The 27,058-nt window shown below is 35.8% G+C and overlaps 1 protein-coding gene across 3 annotated transcripts in view; it reads right to left on the bottom strand.

Annotated features, from left to right (window-relative positions):
- GRID2 (glutamate ionotropic receptor delta type subunit 2) overlaps window positions 1-27,058 on the bottom strand; it is a 1,382,159-nt gene that overhangs the window by 262,470 nt on the left and 1,092,631 nt on the right. For all 3 annotated transcript variants that reach the window (XM_067035515.1, XM_067035516.1, XM_059066448.2), the window contains exon 12: window positions 6,710-6,848. In XM_067035515.1, the coding sequence (XP_066891616.1) occupies window positions 6,710-6,848 (139 nt within the window). The remainder of the gene's footprint in view (window positions 1-6,709; window positions 6,849-27,058) is intronic.

Genomic DNA, 27,058 nt, shown 5'->3' with positions numbered 1-27,058 from the left:
CACAGTGAAGGAAACTATCAACAAAATGAAAAGGCCACCTACTGAATGGGGGAAGATATTTGCAAATGATATACCCGATCAGGGGTTAATATCCAAAAGATCCAAAGAACTCATACAACTTGACATTAAAAAAAAAAACAAACAACCAGATTAAAAATGGTCAGAGACTCTGAATAGACATTTTTTCCAAATGTCTGCATAAATTACAGACATTTAACATACAGATGGCCAACAGGCACATGAAAAAATGCTCAACACCACTAATCACCAGGAAATGCAATTCAAAACCACAATGAGCTACCACCTCACACCTGTCAGAATGGCTATTATCAAAAAGGCAACGAGTAATAAGCGTCGGTGAGAAGGTGGAGAAAAGGAAACCCTGTGCATTGGTGCCACCACTATGGAAAACCATATGGAGGTTCCTCAAGCAATTTAACCCAGAACTAGCGTACGATCCACCAATTCCACTCCTGGGTATTTATCCAAATAAAGTGCAAATACTAATTTGAAAAGACTATGTTCTTTTGAATGGAAAAGTTTATGCACCCCTATGTTCACTGAAGCATTATTTACAGTAGCCAAGAAACAGACTCGGAGAAAAAGAGATCAGATTTGTGGTTACCAGAGGGGAGGGTGGGGAGAGGGGGAAAGGCATGAAGTTAGTCAAAAGGTACAAACTTCTAGTCATAAGGTAAATAAGTACTTAGGGATGTAATTCACAACATGATAAATATAATTAACACTGCTGTATGTTATACCTGAAAAATGTTAAAAGAATAAATCCTGGGAGTTCTCATCACAAGGAAAAATAATTTTTCTGTTTCTTTTGTGTCTATGGTATGATGAATGTCCACTGGACTTATTGTGGTAATCCTCTCATGATTCATGTAAGTCAAATCATTTTGTCATACACCTTAAATTTATACAGTACTGTATGTCAATTATATCTCAATGAAACTGAAAGAAAAAGGGCTATACATGGATTTATGATGGCATGGGAGTTGGTGCCCCTAAACCCCACATTGTTTAAGGGTCAACTGTATATAGGTACATAATTAGTTGAAAACTAATTGAATGAAACGAATATATTTATTTAGGAATTTTTATAGTTAGGAATACCTCCATTTCCGAGAGCATGATTATAATGATCTTGTTAATAGTAACGTACCAAAGACAGTTACATAGCTCCATGCGGGCAAAGGAAAGGAAAAAATCATTTCATTAGAGAGCACTTGCTACCATTCTCCGCTTCCCTAGACTGGGAGACAGACACATTTCTAAGCCCAGCGATACTCGCCTGTGTGGCACTGAGAAAAACAGCTGCCCAATAATTTTTTCTTTTTCTAAATGTAAACAAAGATGAATACAAAAATCCTGTTATTGGTATGGTCTCCTCCAGTGAATAGCATATTTAGGAATCTTTTTGCATACACTTGGGAAGAAATTTATCCCAAATTAGTTTGATTCACTGGCTGTATTAACTCAATATTTTGTTTAGTCCAATGTCAAGTGTTATGAAAAATGAATGCATTAAATGTAAAAATATGGTGCGACGTTGGGATCCCTATGAATAGACCCAAGCTTACTTTTAGCCCCAGGAAATGAAAGACCTCAAGTTTTATCACCATACACCGATCTGGCTCTAAAGTTATTAATGACTATAACCATAAAACTATGATTTCCCCCACAGTTATTTTCACTTTTATATGTGAAATAAGTAGCATTTTGAAAATTGCATCACAATAAAGACTATTACAGTTAATATTGATGATATTATTACCCAGTATTTACTCGAAAATACTTTCATAGCTTCACATGCTCCATTTTACCACTGCCACTTTTAGCCTGGTTACCAACAGAAAAAAGTATGTCCCATTTTTTAAGTATTTGAAAACAATTTAGGTACTTGTTATTACTGTTTTAGTGACAATGAAAAAGCCCAGATGTCATTAGACTTTTATAGAAATTGCATATAAATTTCTTTTTAGAAACGGAACTGTACGGGCTTCCCTGGTGGCGCAGTGGTTGAGAGTCCGCCTGCCGATGCGGGGGACGCGGGTTCGTGCCCCGGTCCGGGAAGATCCCACATGCCGCGGAGCGGCTGGGCCCGTGAGCCCCGGCCGCTGAGCCAGCGCGTCCGGAGTTTATGCTCCGCAACCGGAGAGGCCACAACAGTGAGAGGCCCGCATACCGCAAAAAAAAAAAAAAAAAAAAAAAAGAAAGAAAAAGAAACGGAACTGTATACATCAATAGCCATCCTCAACTGTGTTGCAATCTGTCACGTTACATCATATACAGCATATACAACATAGTTATGTTGGGCTGCCCCATCGCTGAAGGGATATGAAATTAATTTGTGAGTTATATTCTTCAGGGAAAATTCACTTTCAACATTTTTATTAATGGTAAGGGCCAACTGGAAGGCTAGATGACAATAAATATCTAATTTTGAAAAAGGGGTAAATTTTATAAAAGGTATTTAGCTTCCTAAGAATAAATCTATTGGATTTCTCCTACCAAGCACCAGGTCAACCACCTGTTTAAAAGTAGCTTTCCTGGGCTTCCCTGGTGGCGCAGTGGTTGAGAGTCCGCCTGCCAATGCAGGAGACACGGGTTCGTGCCCTGGTCCGGGAAGATCCCACGTGCCGCGGAGCAGCTAGGCCCGTGAGCCATGGCCGCTGGGCCTGCGCGTCCGGAGCCTGTGCTCCGCAACGGGAGAGGCCACAGCAGTGAGAGGCCCGCATACCACAAAAAAAAAAAAAAAAAAAAAAAAAAAAAAAAAAAAAAGTAGCTTTCCTTTTTTTTTTTTTTTTTTTTTTTTTTTGCGGTACGCGGGCCTCTCACTGTCGCGGCCTCTCCCGTTGCGGAGCACAGGCTCCGGACGCGCAGGCTCAGCGGCCATGGCTGACGGGCTTAGTCGCTCCGCGGCACGTGGGATCTTCCCGGACCAGGGCACGAACCCGTGTCTCCTGCATCGGCAGGCGGATTCTCAACCAGTGCGCCACCAGGGAAGCCCCCTAAAAGTAGCTTTCCTCTCTCTCTCACTGACATTCCTCTAGCCGCCTCTGCCTCTCCTGGCATGAGGAAGTGACTTTGAATTTGGGGAATAAAGATGTGGATGGTATATGTTTGTTAATCGAACAGCAACTGGGCTGGGAAAAGGCACCCTGGTGAGCACTGCTTCATTTAACGATGAGCAAATCTCATGAATGCGAATGATTAAGAAGAATGACAGTGGATGGTTTTGTGAAAAAAGTTTTGCTTTTCTAAGAAAAATTAGACTTAGACTTTTCCAAGAAGGTTTGACATTAGTTATAAATGGAACTTTGAATGTTTCCAAGAAACATTACAATTATGTTTACCAACACAGCTGAAGCATGAAATCAGAAGCTATCTTTAAGTTTGGGGAGAGAATCAGGTGTCTTTTAACTTATGTGGCCCTGATTTTCCCCTTTCATAATTAACCTAGTGAAAAGATTAGAAGGAAGGGGAGATTCATTATACCCAACGTTGACTTTTAATAATGTGAATTGGCATTAGAAAGAGATAATTTGTTAAAAAAATGAATGTTCAGTTATTTTGGATTGTGGGAAACTACACCTGAGGGAAACATCATGTGCAGTTAGGATCTTTTTCCATTAGACTTCACTGTAGAAAATCCTATGGGTGTAAAAATTTGATAGAGGCTTTTGCTCCCACCGCTACTGTATGAAAGTCTAGATACCAACGAATGCTGGCAAAGTTGTAATGACTAGATAGCTCAGAGATACACACACCATGAGGCCGGCAACCTCAGTGAAAGAGCGACTCAAGCAAACAAATCTTAAGAACCAGCAAGAAGGGCTTCCCTGGTGGCGCAGTGGTTGAGAATCCGCCTGCCGATGCAGGAGACACGGGTTCGTGCCCTGGTCCGGGAAGATCCCACGTGCCGCGGAGCAACTAAGCCCGTGGGCCATGGCCGCTGGGCCTGCGCGTTCGGAGCCTGTGCTCCGCAATGGGAGAGGCCACAACAGTGAGAGGCCCGCATACCGCAAAAAAAAAAAAAAAAAAAAAAAAAAAAAAAAGAACCAGCAAGAAACAAATTGTAAGATAAAGAAAAACGTCAGTAGGTAAAGTCATGAATTGGTATTGGATTGATGATTTCCAGCTCTGACGCTATTCACTGTGTGCTAGCGAGCATTTAACTTCTACATTTCTGTTTCTTGATCTACAAAGTAGGAATAATAGTAGTAGCAGTATTATTAGGGTAATTTTGAGTACTAAAGGGGATATATATATATATATATATATATATACTTAATAAATTCATAATAAATTATCAGTGAATAATATCCATAATTTTTATTATTTATGATTATTGTCATATGCTGCATAAAATCAGTTATTTAAAATGTTCTTCATTCATTTATTTTTAAATGTTTCAAAGTCAGATCTGAGCTACATAGTAAAAACCTACGTACTTTAAGTACTCTTAAAATATAACATGTTAAACAAAGTTGACAAGAAGTATATTATTAGGGAGATTAAAATACTCCATTTTAATTAATTAATTAATTAATTATTTTTTGCGGTGCGCGGGCCTCTCACTGCTGTGGCCTCTCCCGTTGCGGAGCACAGGCTCCGGACGCGCAGGCTCAGCGGCCACGGCTCACGGGCCCAGCCGCTCCGCGGCACGTGGGATCTTCCCAGACCGGGGCGCGAACCCGTGTCCTCTGCATCGGCAGGCGGACTCCCAACCCCTGCGCCACCAGGGAAGCCCCCATTTTAATTTTTTAAAACTATTTTTCTTAATGTGATTTCCATTGACTTGTCTGGCAGTCTTACCCTGAGTGGCAGGTATCGATTATAGATGTAATTAGCTCATGCTGGGATATATGCCTACAGAATCGACCCAACACAAAAATCTCCTAACCTCTGATACTTTACTTCCTCAGACAAATTGAGGATTTGAATAATGTCATCCTTTACATCACTATACTTAGCAATGAATGAGGCTATGACACATCCTTCATAAAGTTCCCTAAAAAACAACTGGCCATATAAATGTACAAGGGTGTGGAACAGGGACTAGTGTGGCATAGTTAGAACATAGATTCAGGAATGAGACAGATTTAAAGTCTGGTCTTTAATCAATCACTTATTAGCTGCATGATTTGAGGCAAGTTACTTATCTTTTCAACTTCAGTTGTAAAATGGGCTATTAATAAGTAGTATGCATTCCAGAAGATGGTTGTAAGTACTAAATAAGCCAATGCATGTCAAACATCTAGTACAAAGTTTGGCATCTTGTGAGAGTTCAATAAATGTTAATTATTATTTGCACAGTTTTACTAATTCATTGATTTCTTGCGCTGGGATGTTGTAATCATTTTCATTATTGCTTAAAATAGGACTCTGATGGGGTCATCAGTTTAAATTTTCCATGAGCTTCACTCTGGATCACTTATAACTTATGCCACACATAGAACTGGCTACAAGGGTAGTAAGTTAAAAGGATATGAAGGTTCTGCACCAAAGAAATAACTGGGAAAACAACTTGAAGACTATGATTTGATGAGAGAACTTGGGAACATCATTTTCAAAAATGGATGAAATAATTGACTATTAGTAGCTGAATTTGGGGGTTTCAATTTATATACACAAGTAGTTGAAGAAAATACCCTATTTCTTTTTAGATCATTAATTCTTGATTTTATTTTAGTATTGTGCTATAATAATTTTGCAACTACTAATGGAATTCATTTACATACTATTTTAAAGGCAAGAAGAATTCATGTTTTCTCTTAAGGATGAAGTAAATCCCTAATTAATTCCTTGACAAAGTTAATTATTCTAATCTTGAACTGTCAACTTTGTTGAGAAATAAATGTTTTTTAACTTTACAAAAGTTCAAACTACCTTGACTTTGGATTAATAAAATTTTCAGAAAATTTTTTCTTAAAACAATATACAGAACACTATGTTCTAATAAGGCAGAAGCTGTACTGTGGCACTGACCTGACCTTATGGCATGAAACCAAATAAAGAAAAACTGGCCACGGTAAATCAAAGGCGTCTGGAGTCGCAGGGAAAGTCATTTGTGAAATGAAGCACTGACTTAGGTAGCTTTCAGGATTCAAAAGTACACTATAGTTAATGGCAATTTACCACCACTGCAGCTGGAAAAACAGCAGCAATAATACTCACATTAGTTATAATGCAATGAAGAGACAGAATGTGGTTTTACCTCTTGATAGCTCTTCGCATTCTCTCTCTCTCTCTCTCCCTCTCCTTACCTATCATCTATCTATCAATCACCCAGTGTCTACGTATTTACTCAGACAGTGCATAATGGGACAGACTCAAGGCAAAGACTGAGCATCTCAACCTTGAAATATATATATTTTAGTATGTATCCTTTTCCTTCTTTTTAATAACATTGCCCACAGCCATATTTTGCAGAGGTTAAAATTCTGAATATGTGTTATCCTTCCAGGAAAATGTGGAAAGCAATGTCCAAATTATACCCAGAATTTTGCTGTACAAAGAATGCTCTACCAAAACTGTACTTTCAGGAGTTGGACTATGGTTGTGATGTCTGCACATCACAAAATTAATAAGCCTTTACTCAAAAGGAAGTTGTAAATTTATTAACAGACATCACAGGGCTTTGGCCACGCCTGTCATTTCTCATGCTTTGTGTCAAGTGGAATCTTTGTCTACTTACTGGATGGAGCTTTCAATGCGGGTGATAGTGAGGAAAGCAGCAAGGTTTGCTGTGTAAGATGAGATGACAATCAGAGCAAATAACCACCAAGCCCCCATCATCATTCGGGCAGCCAGAGCTGTATAGGGAACTTCCCCACCTGTGGGAAGAAGCAAAGAGAACAAAAGAACATCAACAAGTATTTACTGAGAATCTGAAGTCATACACATTCAAGAGCAAGTTCAATTTTAAGTGATGAGGAATCTTTCACATAACATCAACATGGATTTCTGTATTTTGCTTACGTTCATCACTTCATATTTGAGTCTGGTTCATGAGACTAGGTGAGACTCAGTCATATAGAAGCATGATAAATATTTAGTATAACATGTTTAAATGATATTTCTTCCACTTTGTTCTTCAACCCTAGAATTGCCCTCTTATTACAACCTCAGATACACAGTTCATATCCAAGGGCTTGACTATTTACTAGTTAGGAGATATTAATACTATTATGCTTATATTTAACATAACTTTTCAGATTTCTGGTTTAATAAATAACATTAAAAGATTATTTTTTGTTAAATTCCCTAGAATCATAGGTTATTAATAATCTTGGGAGAACACACATTACTATTGGTTTCAGCATCATCACATGTGTTTTGATCTACTCCTAATTGCCTCACCACTCTTTCATAATCTTGTTGTAGAATCTTCTTCTCCATCTTCTAAATGTTGGTGTGTCCTTGGGTTCAGACCTTAAACTGTGTCTGTTCTGTCCACATTCCAACCACAGCTAATCTCAAGTCCCCTGATGTTGAATATGACCTACAGTATACTTTGATGACTCTCAGATTTCTATTTCAAGCTTTACTCTCTCTAGAGAGCTACAGATAAATGCCTACATAATTTCCACTTGGAATTTAATGGGCATCTGAAATTTATCACATCTGAATCAGAATGCTTTATTTTCACTCTTGCATTAACACCCCGGTCTACACTGTTTCAGGGAATAGCACCACTCTTCACTCTATTTCTCAGGCCAAATACTTAGAAACTTTCCAACATCCCATCTGGTAGCAAGTCCTGTCACCTTTATCTTCAAACCACATACCAAATCCTACCTCATCTCCTCACTTCCAGTGCTGTCACATGTTCTTTCGACTGTACTACTAAACCACTTAAATGGTTTGCTTGTTTACATTCTATGCACGACCGCTCCTAAGTCTATCTCCTCTGTGCTCTTGGAAAAGGAAATCGTGATATTCCTCGGATCCAAACTTCCAATGGATTCCTGTCACTCTCAGAGAAAAAAAAAAAGCAACCCCGAATCTCTACCAAGGCCTATCAGGTCCTACATGAACTGATCTCATGTCAATTTCCTGACTTACATTTTTCCACCCTCCCAATGGCCTTCTTGCAATTTCTTGCATGGAGTTACGCTGATTTCTGTCCTTGGGTTTTTGTACTTGCAATTTTTATGCCTGGAATTCTCTACTCTTTAATTTAAAAATGACCTTCTTTTTAATTTATTTAAGTTTCTCCTCAGATTATACTTCCTCACAAATACGTATTGCCATTCTATCTAAAATAATTTCTCACAACCTCATTCTTTCAGTCACTGTATTTTTAAAAAATCATAATTTATCATATATTTTATATATTTTTGGTTTTTTTCCTCTTCCTTATTGTATAGTTTCTAACATAGAAACAGTTCCTGCCCCCTTTTAGGTGGGTAAATATTTATTAAATGAATATATGTTTTGTATGGAGTTAATAATCCTTTTAAAATAAATTAGGTTTATGCTAAGAGTAAAAATAAAGAGATATAATACTACATTTGCCTAGGTACATCAATATGTGAATGGCTTAACAGGATTCAATTAATTATCATATCAGGCAGATTTTTATGCCAACCACTAATTCTCACTATGCAACATTTCTAAACTTTCAGTGTAGTACAAACATACCCTTTGGGTATGACCTGAGCTATTTTCCTGATGTAATATACTCAGAATAGGCTAACCTCTAATATCCGGAACACATTTTTGCAAAAGCAGTTATAATGCATTTTGGATATTTTCTTCTTCAAGAAAATATGTATTTTCTTCACTCAGCTTTTAAAAGATGAAAGCACAATAAAATATTCAGTTTTAAAAATGAAAAAATATTTTTAAAATAATAAAAAATATTTTAAAAATAATAAAAAATAATAAACAAGATGATAGCTAAAGACCGAAAGATGTTAATAAAGATGATCCAAAATTTTGGAAATAGAATGGAGAAAATACAAGAAATGTTTAACAAGGAAGTAGAAGAACTAAAGAGCAAACAAAAAATGATGAAAAACACAATAAATGAAATGAAAAATTCTCTAGAAGGAATCAATAGCAGAATAACTGAGGCAGAAGAATGGATAAGTGACCTGGAAGATAAAATAGTAGAAATAACTACTGCAGAGCAGAAAAAAGAAAAAAGAATGAAAAGAACTGAGGACAGTCTCAGAGACCTCTGGGACAACATTAAACGTACCAACATTCGAATTATAGGGGTCCCAGAAGAAGAAGAGAGAAAGAAAGGGACTGAGAAAATATTTGAAGAGATTATAGTTGAAAACTTCCCTAATATGGGAAAAGAAAACGTCATTCAAGTCCAGGAAGTGCAGAGAGTCCCATACAGGATAAATCCAAAGAGAAACACGTGAAGACACATATTAATCAAACTATCAAAAATTAAATACAAAGAAAACATATTAAATCAGCAAGGGAAAAAAAACCAAATAATATGCAAGGGAATCCCTATAAGGTTAACAGCTGATCTTTCAGCTGAAACTCTGCAAGCCAGGAGTGGCAGGACATATTTAAACTGATGAAAGGGAAAAACCTACAACCAAGATTACTCTATCCAGCAAGGATCTCATTCAGATTTGATGGAGAAATTAAAATGTTTACAGACAAGCAAAAGTTAAGAGAATTCAACACCACTAAACCAGCTTTACAACAAATGCTAAAGAAAATTCTCTAGTCAGGAAACACAAGAGAAGGAAAAGACCTACAAAAACAAACCAAAACAATTAAGAAAATGGTAAGAGGAACATACATATCGATAATTGCCTAAAATGTAAATGGATTAAATGCTCCAACCAAAAGACATAGACTGGCTGAATGGATACTAAAACAAGACCTGTATATATGCTGTCTACAAGAGGCCCACTTCAGACCTAGGGACACATATAGACTAAAAGTGAGGGGATGGGAAAAGATATTCCATGCAAATGGAAATCAAAACAAAGCTGAGGTAGCAATTCTCACATGAGACAAATTAGATTTTAAAATAAAGACTATTCCAAGAGACAAAGAGGGATAGTACATAATAATCAAGGGATCAATCCAAGAAGAAGATATAACCATTGTAAATATTTATGCAGCCAAAATAGGAGCACCTCAATACATAAGGCAAATGCTAATAGCCATTAAAGGGGAAATCAACAGTAACAAAATAATAGTAGGGGACTTGAACACCCCACTTTCACCACTGGACATATCATCCAAAATGAAAATAAAGAAGGAAACCCAAGATTTAAATGACACATTAAACAAGTTGGACTTAACTGATATTTATAAGACATTACATCCAAAAACAACAGAATACCCTTTCTTCTCAAGTGGTCATGGAACATTCTCCAGGATAGATAATATCTTGGGTCACAAATCAAGCGCTGGTAAATTTAAGAAAATTGAAATCGTATCAAGTATCTTTTCTGACAACAACACTATGAGACTAGATATCAATTACAGGCAAAAAACTGTAAAACATACAAGCACATGGAGGCTAAACAATACACCACTAAATAACCAAGAGATCACTGAAGAAATCAAAATGGAAATTTAAACAATACCTAGAAACAAATGACAATGAAAACATGAGAACCGAAAACCTATGGGATGCAGCAAAAGCAGTTCTAAGAGAAAGTTTATAGCAATACAATCCTACCTCAAGAAACAAGAAAAATCTCAAATAAACAACCTAACCTTACACCTAAAGCAATCAGAGAAAGAAGAACAAAAAAACCACAAAGTTAGCAAAAGGAAATAAATCATAAAGATCAGATCAGATATAAAAGAAAAAGAAATGAAGGAAACAGTAGCAAAGATCAATAAAACAAAAAGCTGGTTCTTTGAGAAGATAAACAAAATTGATAAACCATTAGCCAGACTACTCAAGAAAAAAAGGGAGAAGACTAAGATCACCAGGATTAGAAATGTAAAAGGAGAAGTAACAACTGACCCTTCAGAAATACAAAGGATCACGACAGATTACTAAAAGCAACTATATGCCAATAAAATGGAAAAGCTGGAAGAAATGGACAAATTCTTAGAAAAGCACAACCTTCCAAGAGTGAACCAGGAAGAAATAGAAAATATAAAAAGACCAATCACAAGCACTGAAATTGAAATTGTAATTAAAAATCTTCCAACACACAAAAGCCCAGGACCAGAGTGCGTCACAGGCAAATTTTACCAAACATTTAGAGAAGAGCTAACACCTATCCTTCTCAAACTCTTCCAAAAGATAGCAGAGGGAGGAACATTCCAAAACTCATTCTACAAGGCCACCATCACCCTGATACCAAAACAAGAAAAGATGTCACAAAAAAAGACAACTACAGACCAATACCACTGATGAATGTAGATACAAAAATCCTCTACAAAATACTAGCAAACAGAATCCAACAGCACATTAAAAGGATCATACACCATGATCAAGTGGGGTTTATCCCAGGAATGCAAGGATTCTTCAATATACACAAACCAATCAATGTGATACACCATATTAACAAAGTGAAGGATAAAAACCATATGATAATCTCAGTAGATGCCGAAAAGCTTTTGACAAAATTCAACACCCCTTTATGATGAAAATTCTCCAAACAGTGGGCATAGAGGGAACTTTCCTCAACATAATAAAGGCCATATATGACAAACCCACAGTCAACATCTTTCTCAATGGTGAAAACTGAAACCATTTACTCTAAAATCAGGAACAAGACATGGATGCCCATTCTCACCACTATTATTCAACATCGCTTCGGAAGTTTTAGACACAGCAATCAGAGAAGAAAAAGAAATAAAAGGAATCCAAATCAGAAACAAAGAAGAAAAGCTGTCACTGTTTGCAGATGACATGATACTATACATAGAGAATCCTAAAGACCGTATCAGAAAACTACTAGAGCTAATCAATGAATTTGGTAAAGCAGCAGGATACAAAATTAATGCACAGAAATCTCTTGCATTCCTGTACACTAATGATGAAAAATCTGAAAGAGAAATTAAGGCAACACTCCCATTTACCACTGCAACAAAAAGAATAAAATACCGAGGAATAAACCTACCTAAGGAGACAAAAGACCTGTATGCAGAAAACTATAAGACAGTGAGGAAGGAAATTAAAGATGATACAAACAGATGAAGAGATATACCATTTCTTGGATTGGAAGAATCAACATTGTGAAAATGACTCTACTACCCAAAGCAATCTACAGATTCAATGCAATTCCTATCAAACTACCACTGGCACTTTTCACAGAACTAGAACAAAAAATTTCACAATTTGTATGGAAACAAAAAAGACCCTGAATTGCCAAAGTAATCTTGAGAAAGAAAAATGGAGCTGGAGGAATCAGGCTGCTGGATTCAGACTATACTACAAAGCTACAGTAATCAAAGACAGTATGGTACTGGCAAAAAAACAGAAATATAGATCAGTGGAACAGGATAAAAAGCCCAGAGAGAAACCCACGCACATGTGGTAACCTTATCTTTGATAAAGGAGGCAGGAATATACAATGGAGAAAAGACAGCCTCTTCAATAAGTGGTGCTGGGAAAACTGGACAGCTACATGTAAAAGAATGAAATTAGAACACCCCCCAGCACCATACACACAAAAAAACTCAAAATGGATTAAAGTCCTCAATGTAAGGCCAAACACTATAAAACCCTTAGAGGAAAACCTAGGCAGAATGAACACTCCATGACATAAATCACTGCAAGATCCTTTTTGACCCACCTCCTAGAGAAATGGAAATAAAAACAAAAATAAACAAATGAGACCTAAAAAAACTTTAAAAGCTTTTGCATAGGAAAGGAAACCATAAACAAGACGAAAAGACAGCCCTCAGAATGGGAGAAAATATTTGCAAATGAAGCAACTGACAAAGGATTAATCTCCAAAATATATAAGCAGCTCATGCAGCTCAATATCAAAACACCAAACAACGCAATGCAAAAATTGGCAGAAGACCTAAATAGACATTTCTCCAAAGGAGATTGCCAACAAACATATGAAAGGATGCTCAACATCACTAATCATTTGAGAAATGCAAATCAAAACTACAATGAGGTGTCACCTCATACCATTCAGAACGGCCATCAGCAAAAAATCTACAAACAATAAATCCTGGAGAGGGTGTGGAGAAAAGGGAACCCTCTTGCACTGTTGGTGGGAATGTAAATTGATAAAGCTACTATGGAGAACAGTATGGAGGTTCCTTAAAAAACTTGTAATAGAACTACCATGTGACCCAGTAATCCCACTACTGGGCATATACCCTGAGAAAACGATAATTCACAAAGAGTCATATACCACAATATTCTGCGGCACTATTTACCATAGCCAGGACATGGAAGCAACCTAAGTGTCCACCGACAGATGAATGGATAAAGAAGATGTGGCACATATATACAATGGAGTATTACTCATCCATAAAAAGAAACGAAATTTGAGTTATTTGTAGTGAGGTGGATGGACCTAGCATCCGTCATACAGGGTGAAGTAAGTCAGAAAGAGAAAAACAAATACCATATGCTAACACATATATATGGAATCTAAAAAAAAAATGGTTCTGATGAACCTAGGGACAGTACATGAATAAAGACGCAGACATAGAAAATGGACTTGAGGACATGGGGAGGGGGAAGGTAAGCTGGGACGAAGTGAGAGAGTGGCATGGATATATATACACTACTCAATGTAAAATAGATAGCTAGTGGGAAGCAGCCACATAGCACAGGGAGATAAGCTCGGTGCTTTGTGACCACCTAGAGAGGTGGGATAGGGAGGGTGGAGGGAGTTGCAAGAGGGAGGGGATAAGAGGATATATATATAGATATAGCTGATATACTTTTTTATACAGCAGAAACTAACACAACACTGTAAAGCAATTATTCTCCAATAAAGGTGTTAAATTTAATAAAAAAAGGGCAGCGGATCTGAATAGATATTTTTTCCAAAGAAGACATACAGGTGGCACAGAGGCACATGAAAGTATATCCAGCATCACTAATTATCAGTGAAACGCAAATCAAACCCACTATGATATATTGCCTCCACCTGTTAAGATGGGTGTTATTAAAAAAAAAAGAGAGAGAGAAAATATGCTTTGGTGAGGATGTGGAGAAAAGGGAACCCTTGTATGCTTTTGGTGCAAATGTAAATTTGTGCAGCCACTACGCAAAACCTATGGAGGTTCCTCAACAAATTAAAATTGAACTGCCATGTGAATCAGCAATTCCTCTTCTGAGTATATATCTGAAGGAGATGATATATGCATCTCAAAGAGAGAACTGCACTCCCATGTTCACTGCAGCATTATCCACAACTGCCAAGATATGGAAACAAATGTTCATCAGTAGAAGCATGGATGAATAAAATGTGATATGTATTTAAAGACAAGCCACAGCAGAACACACATACACGCATGAATATTATTCATCCACAAAGACGAAAATCCTGCCATATGTGACAACATGGATGCACCATGAGGAAATTATGTTGAATGAAAGAAGCCAGACACAGAAACACAAATGCTGCACGATGTCACTGACATGTGCAATCGAAAATACTCAAATTAACAGAAGCAGAGAATAGACCGGTGGTGGTCAGGGGCTGGGGCGGGAGGTATGGGGGAAATGAGATGTTGATCCAAGGGTGCAAAGTTTCATTTATGCACTATGAATAAGTTCCAGAGGCCTAATGTACAGCATGGTGACAACAGCTAGCAAAACTGTATCATATACTTGACACTTGCTAAGAGGATATATCTTGAATTAAATCTTCTCAACACACACACTATAATCACGAAGAGGTTATAGACAAATTATTTAGCTTGATTATGGTGATCATTTTTTTTTTTTTTTTTTTTTTTTTTTTTTTTTTTTTTTTTTTTTTTTGCGGTATGCGGGCCTCTCACTGTCGTGGCCTCTCCCGTTGCGGAGCACAGGCTCCGGACGCGCAGGCCTAGCGGCCATGGCTCACGGGCTTAGTTGCTCCGCGGCATGTGGGATCTTCCCGGACCGGGGCATGAACCTGTGTCTCCTGCATCGGCAGGCGGATTCTCAACCACTGCGCCACCAGGGAAGCCCTATGGTGATCTTTTAACAGCGTTTACAAATATTAAAACATCAAGTTGTAAATCTTAGTACAATTTTTATCAAATATATCTCAATAAATTTATTTTAAAATGAGAATAAAACAAGAAAAGATTGATAAATTTGACTATGGTAATACTTTGTAGTGCAAAACCCACCATTAGGAAAGTAAAGAAAGCCACAGTAGAACATATTTGCAATACTCATATCTAACAAAAATTTCATCAATGGATATTAACTTCTATAAATCAATAACAATAAAACAGACAATAACTAGGAAAATGGGCAAGAGGTTTCACAAAAGAAGATACCAAATGCCCATTAAATATGTGAAAAGGTGGCAACCTCATTAGTTATGAGGGGTACACAAACTAAAAGAAAAATGAAATACCACTACATAGCCAACAGAATAATTGAAATAAGGAAATATACAATATCAAGTGTTGGCAAGGATGTAGAGCGACTAGAATCCTAGTAACCTGTTGATGAGATTATAAATTGGCTCAATCACTTTGACAAACAATTAGGCAGCATCTCTGAAAACTACCATACACATACCTTAGGACTCAGCAATTCCACTCAGGTACATACCTCAAAGAGGAAAATTTGTACACCGAGGCATGAACAGGAATCTCCATAGCAACATTATTCATAATAGCCTCAAACCAGAAATAGCCTAAACACTCTTTGAGGATAGAGTGTATAAAGTATGGTGTGTATATATATATATATATATATACACACACATATGTATTCATATAGTGGGATATTTTATAGCCATGAAAATGAACAGATTTTAGTTATATATAACACCATGAATGGGTTTCACAAACTAAATTTCTGAGTAAAAGAATGCACACTGTAGGATAATTGCTCTAAAACAGGCAACGTGAATGGGAGTGTTGATAATCTCATGAGTGGTTACCTTTGGGGATATAGACTAATGGTTGAGGTGGGGAAATGGGGGCTGTGTCACGGGTAATGGTCTATCTTTTCCTGGGTGGCAATTACACTGGTGTTCCATTGCTGGCAATTCATTGAGCTGCACTTTTAAGTTTTGTGCACTTTTCTGTACTTAAATCGTATCTCACAATTAAAAAACAAGACCTAAATAAAAGAAGTAAAAAGAGAGAAGGGTGAGCTTAATAAAGACCAATTTTCCCTTCCTCTGTTTTGCTTTTCTGTATCCACAATTTGAAAAAAAAATTGTATTTTCATAGATTCTGGATGCCTTCTAGAAGACAGGTAAAAGACAAAAGATTACCTGTTAAATTAAAAACACAGCCCCACATTGCTAAAAGCATGGCAGAAATTAGGCTGGCCATTCCTGACATTCCAGGGTGTGCAAAGGTCTGATTCTCGAGCTGGGCATTTTGATTCTTATAATCCCTGGTGAGTTTGAAGTCCCCCGATATCAGTCTGCAGAAGCATGTAGAATTTGTATTTTTTCAAAGTGACCCTTCTGCAGTAAGAGAAATATTCTTGACACAGATTTGCATTTTGATGTGACTGTTTTTTGCCACCTCAAAAAGTATATCAACTTTACTACTGTATATATTATCTTATTTATAAAGGTTGTTAAAGAAGTAAAATGATGTTTTTCCCTCAGGCAAGATTATAGAACTTGATAATTTCACCTGAGTCAGGCAAAAACTTTTTGCTCTAAGTCTTATTCTGTGTGAGTATATATGCATTTTTATGTTTGTCTGAAAATATAGAAAAGTAATTGTTTAAGATTCTCCAATTTCATTGCTTGGTAAATCAGCTTCTTATAGGTTTAATAACTCAAAAAGTGTTTCTTATATAATCTGGGACTGTGTAAATTTTTTATGAAGTACGATTAAGAAAAAAATTAGAAGAAAATTCATTACTCCCTTTCCTTATAAACATTACTCTTTCAGGAATTAGATCCTTCTTGAAGCTAGGTTACTAGCAAAATGGCTAAAGCTGCTTATAGCAAATAGAAAATTTCCCATATTAGGGATGAATGAAAATGTTCAAGTAAGCTGGTCAATTGGAGTGTCAGTAAATATTACAACATTTTATACTTACAAAATCACAATTTAGAAAATATGAAGAAGGATAATGTTGGCAGCCACTGCCAAGGCAATGTTCTATTGATACATTTAAGGATGGGTGATAATGTACATATCTCCTAAGTGCATAAGGTATGTCAGTCATATTTATGTATTAATCTGTTCCTTGAAGTTCATTCATAAATAGTCAGATTGAGAGCCTGGCTGTGACTAGATTTGTAAATGCTTTAATATTTTTTCTTTTGGTGGAAGGTACGGAGGTAATAAGGAGGAGCACGTGAGATACACACAAGGTTCGCAGTTGACCCCAGGTTAGTATGTCCACTGTCTGAGTAGGGCAGGCTTTCAATGTGGCATGTCTGTCACTGGTACCACAGATGGCTTTAGGTGGTAGAGGGAGATAGCACAAAATCATATTGTGTTTTTGTAATTGTAATTTACAATTACAAATTACAATTTGTAATTACAATTACAATTTTGTAATTCCATTTACAATTATCTTTCAGTATTTTCTTACAATGGCAAGAACAAAGCCTCAGTTTGCTGGCAATAAGTCTGTTTAAAATTTTGAATCTATTTTTATAAAGGGAAGGCAAATCTCAAACTCCCTTTGGCAGGCAACAGAAACTAATTAGAATTTGATAATATTATATTTCATTTATATTATTAGTATGTTTATTTTCTATTTAATGCAAATGGCACTGCTTTTATATTACTGAACATACCTTTATTAACAATAACTCTGGCCCCTCTATAATCTCAATTTCAAACATTCCACACTTTTTTTTGAGCTTCCTCCCCCCCATCAAGTCTACAGTCCCACCAATACCTAAGTTCTATTGACCCTACCACCTTTTCACTATCCAGCCCCATTCCTATTAGATGTACTTTCCTCTTACCTAGCTTAAATCCAGTGATTTGTTAAAATCAACACTGCATTTATCCTCAACTCCCTTGCAATCCTCTCAGCAGAGCCCAAACTGAGTCAAATTCCATTTTTTCTTTATGCTAACTGTGGAATAACTTACACCTGTGCAACTCATTTTAAATTCATGTCCATGAACTTCAAATGAGTCTTTAACGCAGCCTCAGAGTCATATTACATCTTCCTAGAAATTCTCTCCTCCACTCTCTTACACAATTACTTATCCCAGTGTTTCTCTGTCTTCTCATACCACAAATGCCACACTCCCATTGTCTCTCTCAGAAGATGATAATGAAATCTAATTTAGAAAATTAAAGCAATTTCAAGGAACTTCCAGAGAAAAGGTACAAAACAGTTTATAGGGTGTACTTTAGGGTAAAAAAGGAGGGGGGAATGTGCTTATATTTTCAGAATAATGGAATAGGAAAATAAACGAAAAGTATATACATATGGAGAGTGGGGGGCAGTAGAGTAAAAGGGACAAAGAACGAATTAAGATTTCTGTGGCTGACTTTGTTACTTAGTTTCAAATTTAGAACAGTTAAATGTTTCACATGATTAGAAAGAATATTAAATTCTAAAAAAAGCAAATTGAAAACAATGATAAAAATGAACCTGAGAGTGTATCAAGTTAGTGACATAATGGCACAGATAAAAGTTATTTCAAATGACTCTAAAATACAATGACTGCTTCCCCCTACTGAAGGCCACAGTCCTTTTGGACAGCCCTCTCATATAACTCTCTCTTCTGGTTCTAGTAACTATTCCCTTTCTTTGCCCCTTTAGGCCCAAGAGTGATAATAGCTCCTTCTGTAACTAACAGGTACTATACCAACCTTTGTTACTTTCTCAAAACTCCACCCACATCATTGTAAAGAGTCCTTTGAGTAATCTTTCCACAGTGTCCCAGACAGAATGCACCATCTATGTCCTGTCTGGTAGAATGTAAGGTCCCATGAGACAGAAACACAAAAATGGGATTCTGGGATTGAATTGCCCACGTGTCTATGTAGTGCTGATTGGCGGGAAATGGAACACCGGCAAGCCACACCTTGTGGTGACATTATAATCACTCAGTTACTACCAGTGTTGGCATTGGAAGAAGGGCATGTAGAATGCGAGGCCTTGGGAGACCAAGTGGCTGGGGCAATAACAGTGATTTTAAAGACTGTGGTTTTAGCTAACTGCTCTGAAGTCTTCAAATAAAACAAAAGCTAAAGGAGACATTGAGGGCAATGAATACCAAACTCAGAAACAGGGAAAAGTTGAGAGGCTTGATGGCAGCTTTGAAGGAGTCTCTTAAATTGTACAGTTTCAGGACAGATATGACTGAGGACAAGATTAAGGCTTGACTGTAAGGAAACACAATTCAATCACCAATTAAATCTTCTGTCCTACATGGTCTCTCATGGTAAGGGAAGGGCACTGATGAGAAATTCGACCTTCCAAATCTCTCTGAAACTCCTTAGTATTGGAAGCAACCACCCCTTCTGAGGGAATCAGCCTTCCCCAGCATAAAGGCTTCTCAGTGACTGGACCTGGGGAATCGGAGTTCTCTCCTGGATTCACCCACGTCACCCCTCACTGCCTCCAGGCTACAACTTAGATCTCAACATAACTCAGCTAGAGAAATATAAAGCCTGCTTATAAAAGTTTCATACCACATAGGATACAATGTAAGTATTGATTAGGGCAAATATATTGTCATGAGTGGGAATGATCTGGAATTTGATATTTAATGTGTTGATTTGATACTTGGGGAGTGGTGGTAATCGTCTGTTAGATTGGCTAATTGAAGGATGGACCAATAATGAATGGATTTTGAAGGTAACCTATACACAACATCTCTGGTACACTGTAGAGATTCAGGGAGGGGGAAATGCTGGAATGAATCTGTTCTTAACAACCTGTTCACCTCCCTGACTATTATTTAGAGGAATGCTCCCTACACAAAGACGTTAAGAAATGCACAGGAGGGGGTAGAACACAAGCATCTCTGAAGAGTTCTATGTTCTTGTTCTCTGTTGGCCTGAGATGACACTGGAATACTGCAATGAAATTGGATTTCTTGATATTAAAATGGGTACAGGTTGATAAAGTCTAAGTATTCAGCTATCAGAGACAAGGGTGAAATTACCAGAGTATGCATGGTGTGTTGTGAATGGTAATTAAATGTGCATTGACCTTCAGAGACCTATAGCGATAGCTCATGACAGGGTTCCTAAATATGGAATAGATAGGCAGCCTACTAAGGTGCTTCTTGATATGTATGGACAAAACGATTCTAGATCTGAGGGCAGAAAACCTAGTCTCAACTGATGAGTGGGAATTTGGAGCCACGGTTCCTAGAACTTATATAGTCTACAGATCCAAAAACCCAATACTGAAGAGGAGGCCACGTTAGCATTTTTTATATGTTTTTTTTTTGACATTTTTCTTAAGTAATTCTTAATCTAATTGTCATGCCACACTTACACTTTTGTATTCTACTTATTCCATTTTCACTGGAATTTGCTTTGACAGATAACTTTGTAACTAACCTTAGACACGGTAGGTATATGCAGGTGAATGAAACTTTAACGTGTAAGTTTTACATACAAACAAAATGGTGAGTTACTCTTTTGTTTCCCTTTTTCCTGGAGACATTCATTCACCTTGGTTCTCTGCATAGGTTTATTGAAAATAGAAAAAAAAATATTTTTTGCTTCTTTCAAGTTTCACAGACTTAGACATTTCTTCTATGCATACATGGCAATACACAAGAGACTCCTGAAACTGCTTAAGAATTCAGGCTGCTATTTGAAAACAGACATGTTGGGAGCTTTTTATGTGACGATATTATCTGAAGAATTGTTATTAATATTAATCATAGTCATATAACTAAGTTCTTGTGCAATTTGCTGCAACTTTTAAAAAAGTTTCTTTTATCATGCTGCTCATGATACAAACTTATTCTAACTCTAATATGGAATGAACTTTTCAGCAGACAGATCCTGTAGAAAATATTGGAAAACTGTAGACAAATAATGAAATCCAAATGAATCAAATTAATCACTGACAGTCATTTTTGTAGTTTAATACAACTTTTCACAACACCTTTTAGAGTTCTCTTCTGCCTAATAATCTTTGGTAGCTCTGGAAGTAATAACTTGAAGATTATTTGATGTTTTTTCCTTACAAATGATTTTTTTTTAATTGTAATGATTAGATGAGCTATTTTAGGTAAATTTTGATCAGCTGCATTCTTCTTTTGTTCTCTGTTCTCTTTACAGAGCTGTTGAATTTTCCCCCACAATTATCATTTTGAACACAGCCTTCCTTTATAGTTAGGTATATAAAAGTTTTGCTGCTGTATTTTAAAGTATTCTAATAGCTTCACTATATTACATAGTATAATTTTATACCTTTATAAACAGCAGTAATATGCACTTAAATGGCTGAGCTAGCTTTCAATCTGGTTTTCAGCACACTTTTGTTCAAATAACTTAGTCAGCATTTTCTCCAAATGATTTAGTCAGTACTCCTTAAGTGTTGCAGTGCTGTCATGCATTACGTCCAAGCAATTTCCTCTGACTATGTTAAAGGGTCCTCAGATTATCTAGTGAAACACAGAATGTAAAGCTATAATTATTAAGTTATTATTATCTAAATAAGTCCTTTAAAATTCTATGGAAATTTATGTAATTTTAATTGTTAAAAATGTGTAAATATGTAATATGGTACGACGTTTGGCTGAAAGTATCAAAAGTCTTTGAACGGTACATATACATATCATTTAACTCAGAAGCTGCATAACTAAAATAATTTCTTAAGAAAATAACCATGGATGTGCACAAAGATTGAATGACTAGAATGATTTTTCACAATTTTATAAATATATAATAATAGAGAATTTGGCAGCAAATTATATATATGTACACCCACTTATAATACCGATTCTTATATAGACTTATAAAGACTTATATAGTAAGTAATGCTGCAGAAGAACATCTAAATGAATAAACAGATGTTCAGGATGAACTGTTAATTTTGAACACATTATATACAGTAGGAAACCATTGTTATATATTAATATATTTTCTGTTTACTAACACCCACTCAGGTGCTAAGTCCTAACGTGTATACTTCTAATCACTCTCTCTTTTCCATTCTTACTTCCATTTTTGCTGTTGTAATGGTTAATGTTTTTCAGCCCTGCACTACTTCAGCTAGTCTACTTCAACAGTCTCATAATCTCGAAGCCATTCTTCATACTGTCTCTAAATAGCACAGATCACTTAGCTATTTGGATGAGAAGTTGTTATTGTTGCTTTAAATAAAGAACCCATATATTCAGTAGTGTTTCATACTTTTATATTTATAAGCATAAATTCTAATCTAACACAACACTTTCACTGTGATTAACAGTTACATTCTTGCCAGATCATTTGCTGATAAAACTCTAACTTTCATCAGCATGAATAAACTATTTAATTTAGGAGAAGAAATGACAATGCTTAAATTGATGAATAAGAAGTACTTCTTAAACTTGAAAAAAAAATAAACCTAAAAATTGCTGTAAGCTTAAACTTCCACATTTTCTGTGTTAAAGGGAGGTTTTCCAGTGAAAGCATCTTGATAAGAAATAACATGTCAAATTGAAGATCAAAAGTACTAGATCAAAGCACTTAAAGATCAGCCCGGGAGGATCCCTGTAAGCTTCATCTGAGTCTTCAAACCTCTCAGATTTGCTGTAGGATTCCTACCAGCACTTTGGTTTTTTTTTTTGGTAACATAATCAACAGTGAATTAAAAATGGGAAACACAAACCAGAGATTTATAGAATACAACACTTTGGAAATGCTTAATTTATGAAGAGACAGTTTAAAAATTGGAGCTAGTGGCATTTTTTTCTTCTCATAACCTATCTGTAAGAAGCAGCACAGCCTCTGTGACCTTCAGAGAAATTATCAAAAAAATCATCTGCACAGAAGCAAAAGAAAGGGGGAAAACAAAAGAGTTTTAATAATATTCAAAGTTTTTTTTCCTATAAAGTTTGTTTCATTTTACTTCAATGACAGACGTTGCAATTCAAAAATTAAATCTATATTTTTAAAAAGGGGTATAATATCTTTTTTCCACTTTGCTTTTCTCATTCTTCACTTCCTTTGAGTTCTCTGATTTCAAATATTTTTAATTATAGCATTGCTAAAAGCCTTGTAAAACAGATTAGACACAGAAAATGCACATCTAATAATCATTGTGTTTGCTGGCTTGTTTTTATATCATTTAAAAATTGAGCTGCATTTTATAATGTCATAAGGGAAATGAAAATATAAAAATCTGCAATTTAAAATTAAAATGTCTCATATTTTGTAGGAATACTCAGCTACTACTTAAAAGCAAAGAAAAAAATAATTAAACAGTAGAACTTGCAGATTATTGCTTTGGAAAATCATATACTTTTGGTTATTTTCTGCCACCTGTGTATTATACAATATTTGTTTTCAACTTTATCCATTATTGCTATGAAGTTTATTAAACTATAATGACATACCAGGAGGAGGTATTCTCCTAAAGGAGAATATGTAAGTACTTAACATGTATGTAATATGTTAGTTTATAAACTTATAATACTTCATGGTGTTATTTGTTTGATATATGAAATTACTTACACCTTGGATATGTGCTTATGCCATTACACTCTTCTCAGTTGATAAGCTGCCTAAATTCAATGACAGTCTCAGTCACAGATTTGAGGTTTAAACTGCATTGCAGTCAAGTCTTGGAGTGAAACAAGTATAGCCAGCTTACAAGTTTGACCTCTGCAATTACTGTTCATTTTCTAAGCTTTCCTGGGTATAAAGGCATGTTAAATTGCCTTGTAGTGCCAGGAATGACTTTTTCTCGGCCAGATTACTCTATTTTGGTTCATCAGTTAGATATGTATTCTATTTAATTTAGTAGCACAAAAGTTACTCATTCCAATTTGAAAGTGTCCATCCTGGACATTGTATGTGGTCAGCTTCATTATCTGACATTATTATTAAAAATGTGTTTGTGCTACTAAAGTAAGCTTTAATGCTTATCTTTTTTTTTAATGAATTATTCAGGTCATCAAATATAATTTCTAACTTGCTTAACCTAATTCAAGTCAGCATTTGTATAATGTCTATTGGGTCAATATTAGCTCAGAAGAAAAAATTAAAAATCAATGAACATCAGGATGAACATTTAAATTTTTACTCTTTAACCTAAACCATTTCCTATATTTTGAGGATTTAATATTAAAGACTCACCTTAAAATATTTAGCTTTTCAGAATGGTCACTAATCTATACAACTATTTACACCAACAATAAAAGGACCAGTTGCACTATTTCTTGGTGTCAACAGAAGATTTGACCTTGTTTTTCCTATAGCTTAAGGATTAAGTGTAGCCCCAATGGATGAACTGCACATCATTTTCAAAAGAAGGTTTTCTGGAGGATAATGCTGAGTGTACAGATTCCTACTGTGACTGAAACTAGTGTCTATTTAAGCTTACACTCCAGATGGCCTTTTGTGACCAAATCGCTGTGGATTTAAAAATCAAGAAATTTTTAAATCAAAGAACTGGCCTTGACAAGGAAAACTGGGAGTAGAATGTTACCGATTTTTTTTTTTTTTTTTTTTTCTGTGAGACAAGGCAAAGAATCTGGTGCTATTATGAATGTTAGCAGATTTCAACATCGTTTTGGATAAAGAGAAGTATATATAAATTTCAAATGAAGAAAAGTAATAAGAAAGATCTTCAATTCCTTTACACGAAGCATATTCTATAGAGAACCTTATTTCTGGTGACTTAGGAACAGGAGACTTATTTAATCCTACTCGGAAAGAAAGACATTATATTATTAGTAGTTTGGTTTGTTATAGGAAAGAATTGCACTGGGGAAGATTACTTAGAAGAACATGGTCTTCTTCAGGAGCTATCACCACAAATAAAGCTGGAAATGCACCTCTTGTACTTTTTGATTAACAGTCAATATGTTGTCTGAAATGAATAACCATACTTGCTTGATTTGCAGAGTAGAAAACAGTATGGCTAGGTCTTGGAGTTAATGCTTTTTAAAGGTACAATGGATTGGATATATTTTGTAACCAACATACATGTACCTAAACAGATATACATCTTACACCTACAAAATACAATCATGAGCTGATTTAGGTACAAATCTACAATTTTTTGGAAACAATGACTAGATTCCCAACTATGGATTTGAGCACAGAACAGATACAGAATGGTTTTCCAATTAACACCCTCTAAAACAACCACCCCCGTGCTCCAGTGACTCTCCAATACTCTCAAAGTAGAAGCCCAAGTACACAAAGCCTGATGTCATCTGCATCAATGGCGCTCTCTGACCTCGCCTCCTCTTAAGCTATTCTTCCGGCCCCTTGGCGCAGGCCCTTTGCATTTGTGGTTCCCTATACCTGACCACCCTTCCCCCAGATACTGATGTAGCAAAATCCTTTTCATCCTCCTCTCATCCTCTTTGCTTCAGTATCAAAGTCTCAGAGGCTTCCTTCAACGAGCCCATTGAAAATTGCAGCCCTTCCACATATACTTCAATTTCCTCTCACTCTAAGTTACTTTTCCTATAGTATTTGAGTTCCGATATACTATGCAATTTATTTATTTATCTTACCTATTGTTTGTTACCTGGCTCCCTTCACTAGAATATAAGTTCCATGAAGGCTTGACTCTTTTTATCAGAAGGTAGTCCCAGGAGTTTGAATGGTGTCTGTCACGTTGTAGACATTCAATAAATGTTGAATAAACAAATGATCTCAAATTTGGGTCACAGATACTTAGTTTTAGGGTACGTAAAGCACGTTTAGTCTGAAAGGTAATGTTTTTTCTCAATTTATAAAAGTGTTTGTAAAAGTTACTCGGTTGACTGAACAGGTATGTATCACAGAGGAATTCAGACACATGTAATCTGGCTCTCATATATTTAATCATGTCTAATGAAAAGATGAATTTTCTAATAAAAATGATGTAATATGATTCTAAATAAAACTGCTGTTTGTTTTCTCAGCAGAATAAACTGGTCTTCTGGAAAAGTAACAAAGATGTTTCACTTATTGCAATACTTTTTATGACAAAGAATGCACGACAAACTTAACACTTCCTTTGTTTAAGACAGCATTGAATAAAGGAAGTTTATTCCCAATGTAAAAGTTGTAGCCAGTGGTGTAGTTAATTAAGAGAAAATGTCAATAGAACTTAACATTGTCACAGGATAATGGTTCCTGCTGCTAGATATATGTCAAGAGACGGATAAATAAGATGGAGTGATTTATTAAGCAGTGCCACACTCCAGGCAATGCATTTCTAGAAGATTATAGCACTCCTTGGGTGGTGATGTAAGGCAGAGGACTGAAAACTAAGTGGCCTTAACTCTTTCGATAGTACAACAATAGTACAGAAATGTGGTGATTACGACAGTCCCTGCTGATACAACAAAACTGCTCTTATAATGAGAAAAAAAGAAGAGATTATCATGATATTATAGAGGATCTAAGTTAAAACAGAATCCCATCAACAATCTTTCATGAATTTGCAGATAACTTAATATGTGGAAAAGTCATACTATTCCGAAATTTTAAAGGCTGAAAAAATTAAGATCACATCTACAGACTTCTTAAAAATTCTATTTCAGGCAGTACATTATTACTGATTTAGGAACTTGGTTATTTTTCTAACGAAAAACTGTATTAAAACAGTTTTTTGAAAAATATCCAAAGGTCTTTTATTCCTTTTCAATAATTTAAATAATATAATCCAATTTATTTTTAGATTGTTAATATTGATTAAATAATATCACAGAAGGTTTTAATTTAGAATCAACCTTTTGAATACTGGTATGGCATATTCTTTGCTTCAAATGTAACTCAGAATACTATCATGTGCTTTGATTTTCTCATATCAAAGTCACAAGTTTCCCTGGTTACT

The sequence above is a fragment of the Kogia breviceps genome, chromosome 6 (assembly GCF_026419965.1).
Source record: "Kogia breviceps isolate mKogBre1 chromosome 6, mKogBre1 haplotype 1, whole genome shotgun sequence".
Taxonomy (NCBI): domain Eukaryota; kingdom Metazoa; phylum Chordata; class Mammalia; order Artiodactyla; family Physeteridae; genus Kogia; species Kogia breviceps.
This window is presented reverse-complemented; position numbering and strand designations above follow the sequence as displayed.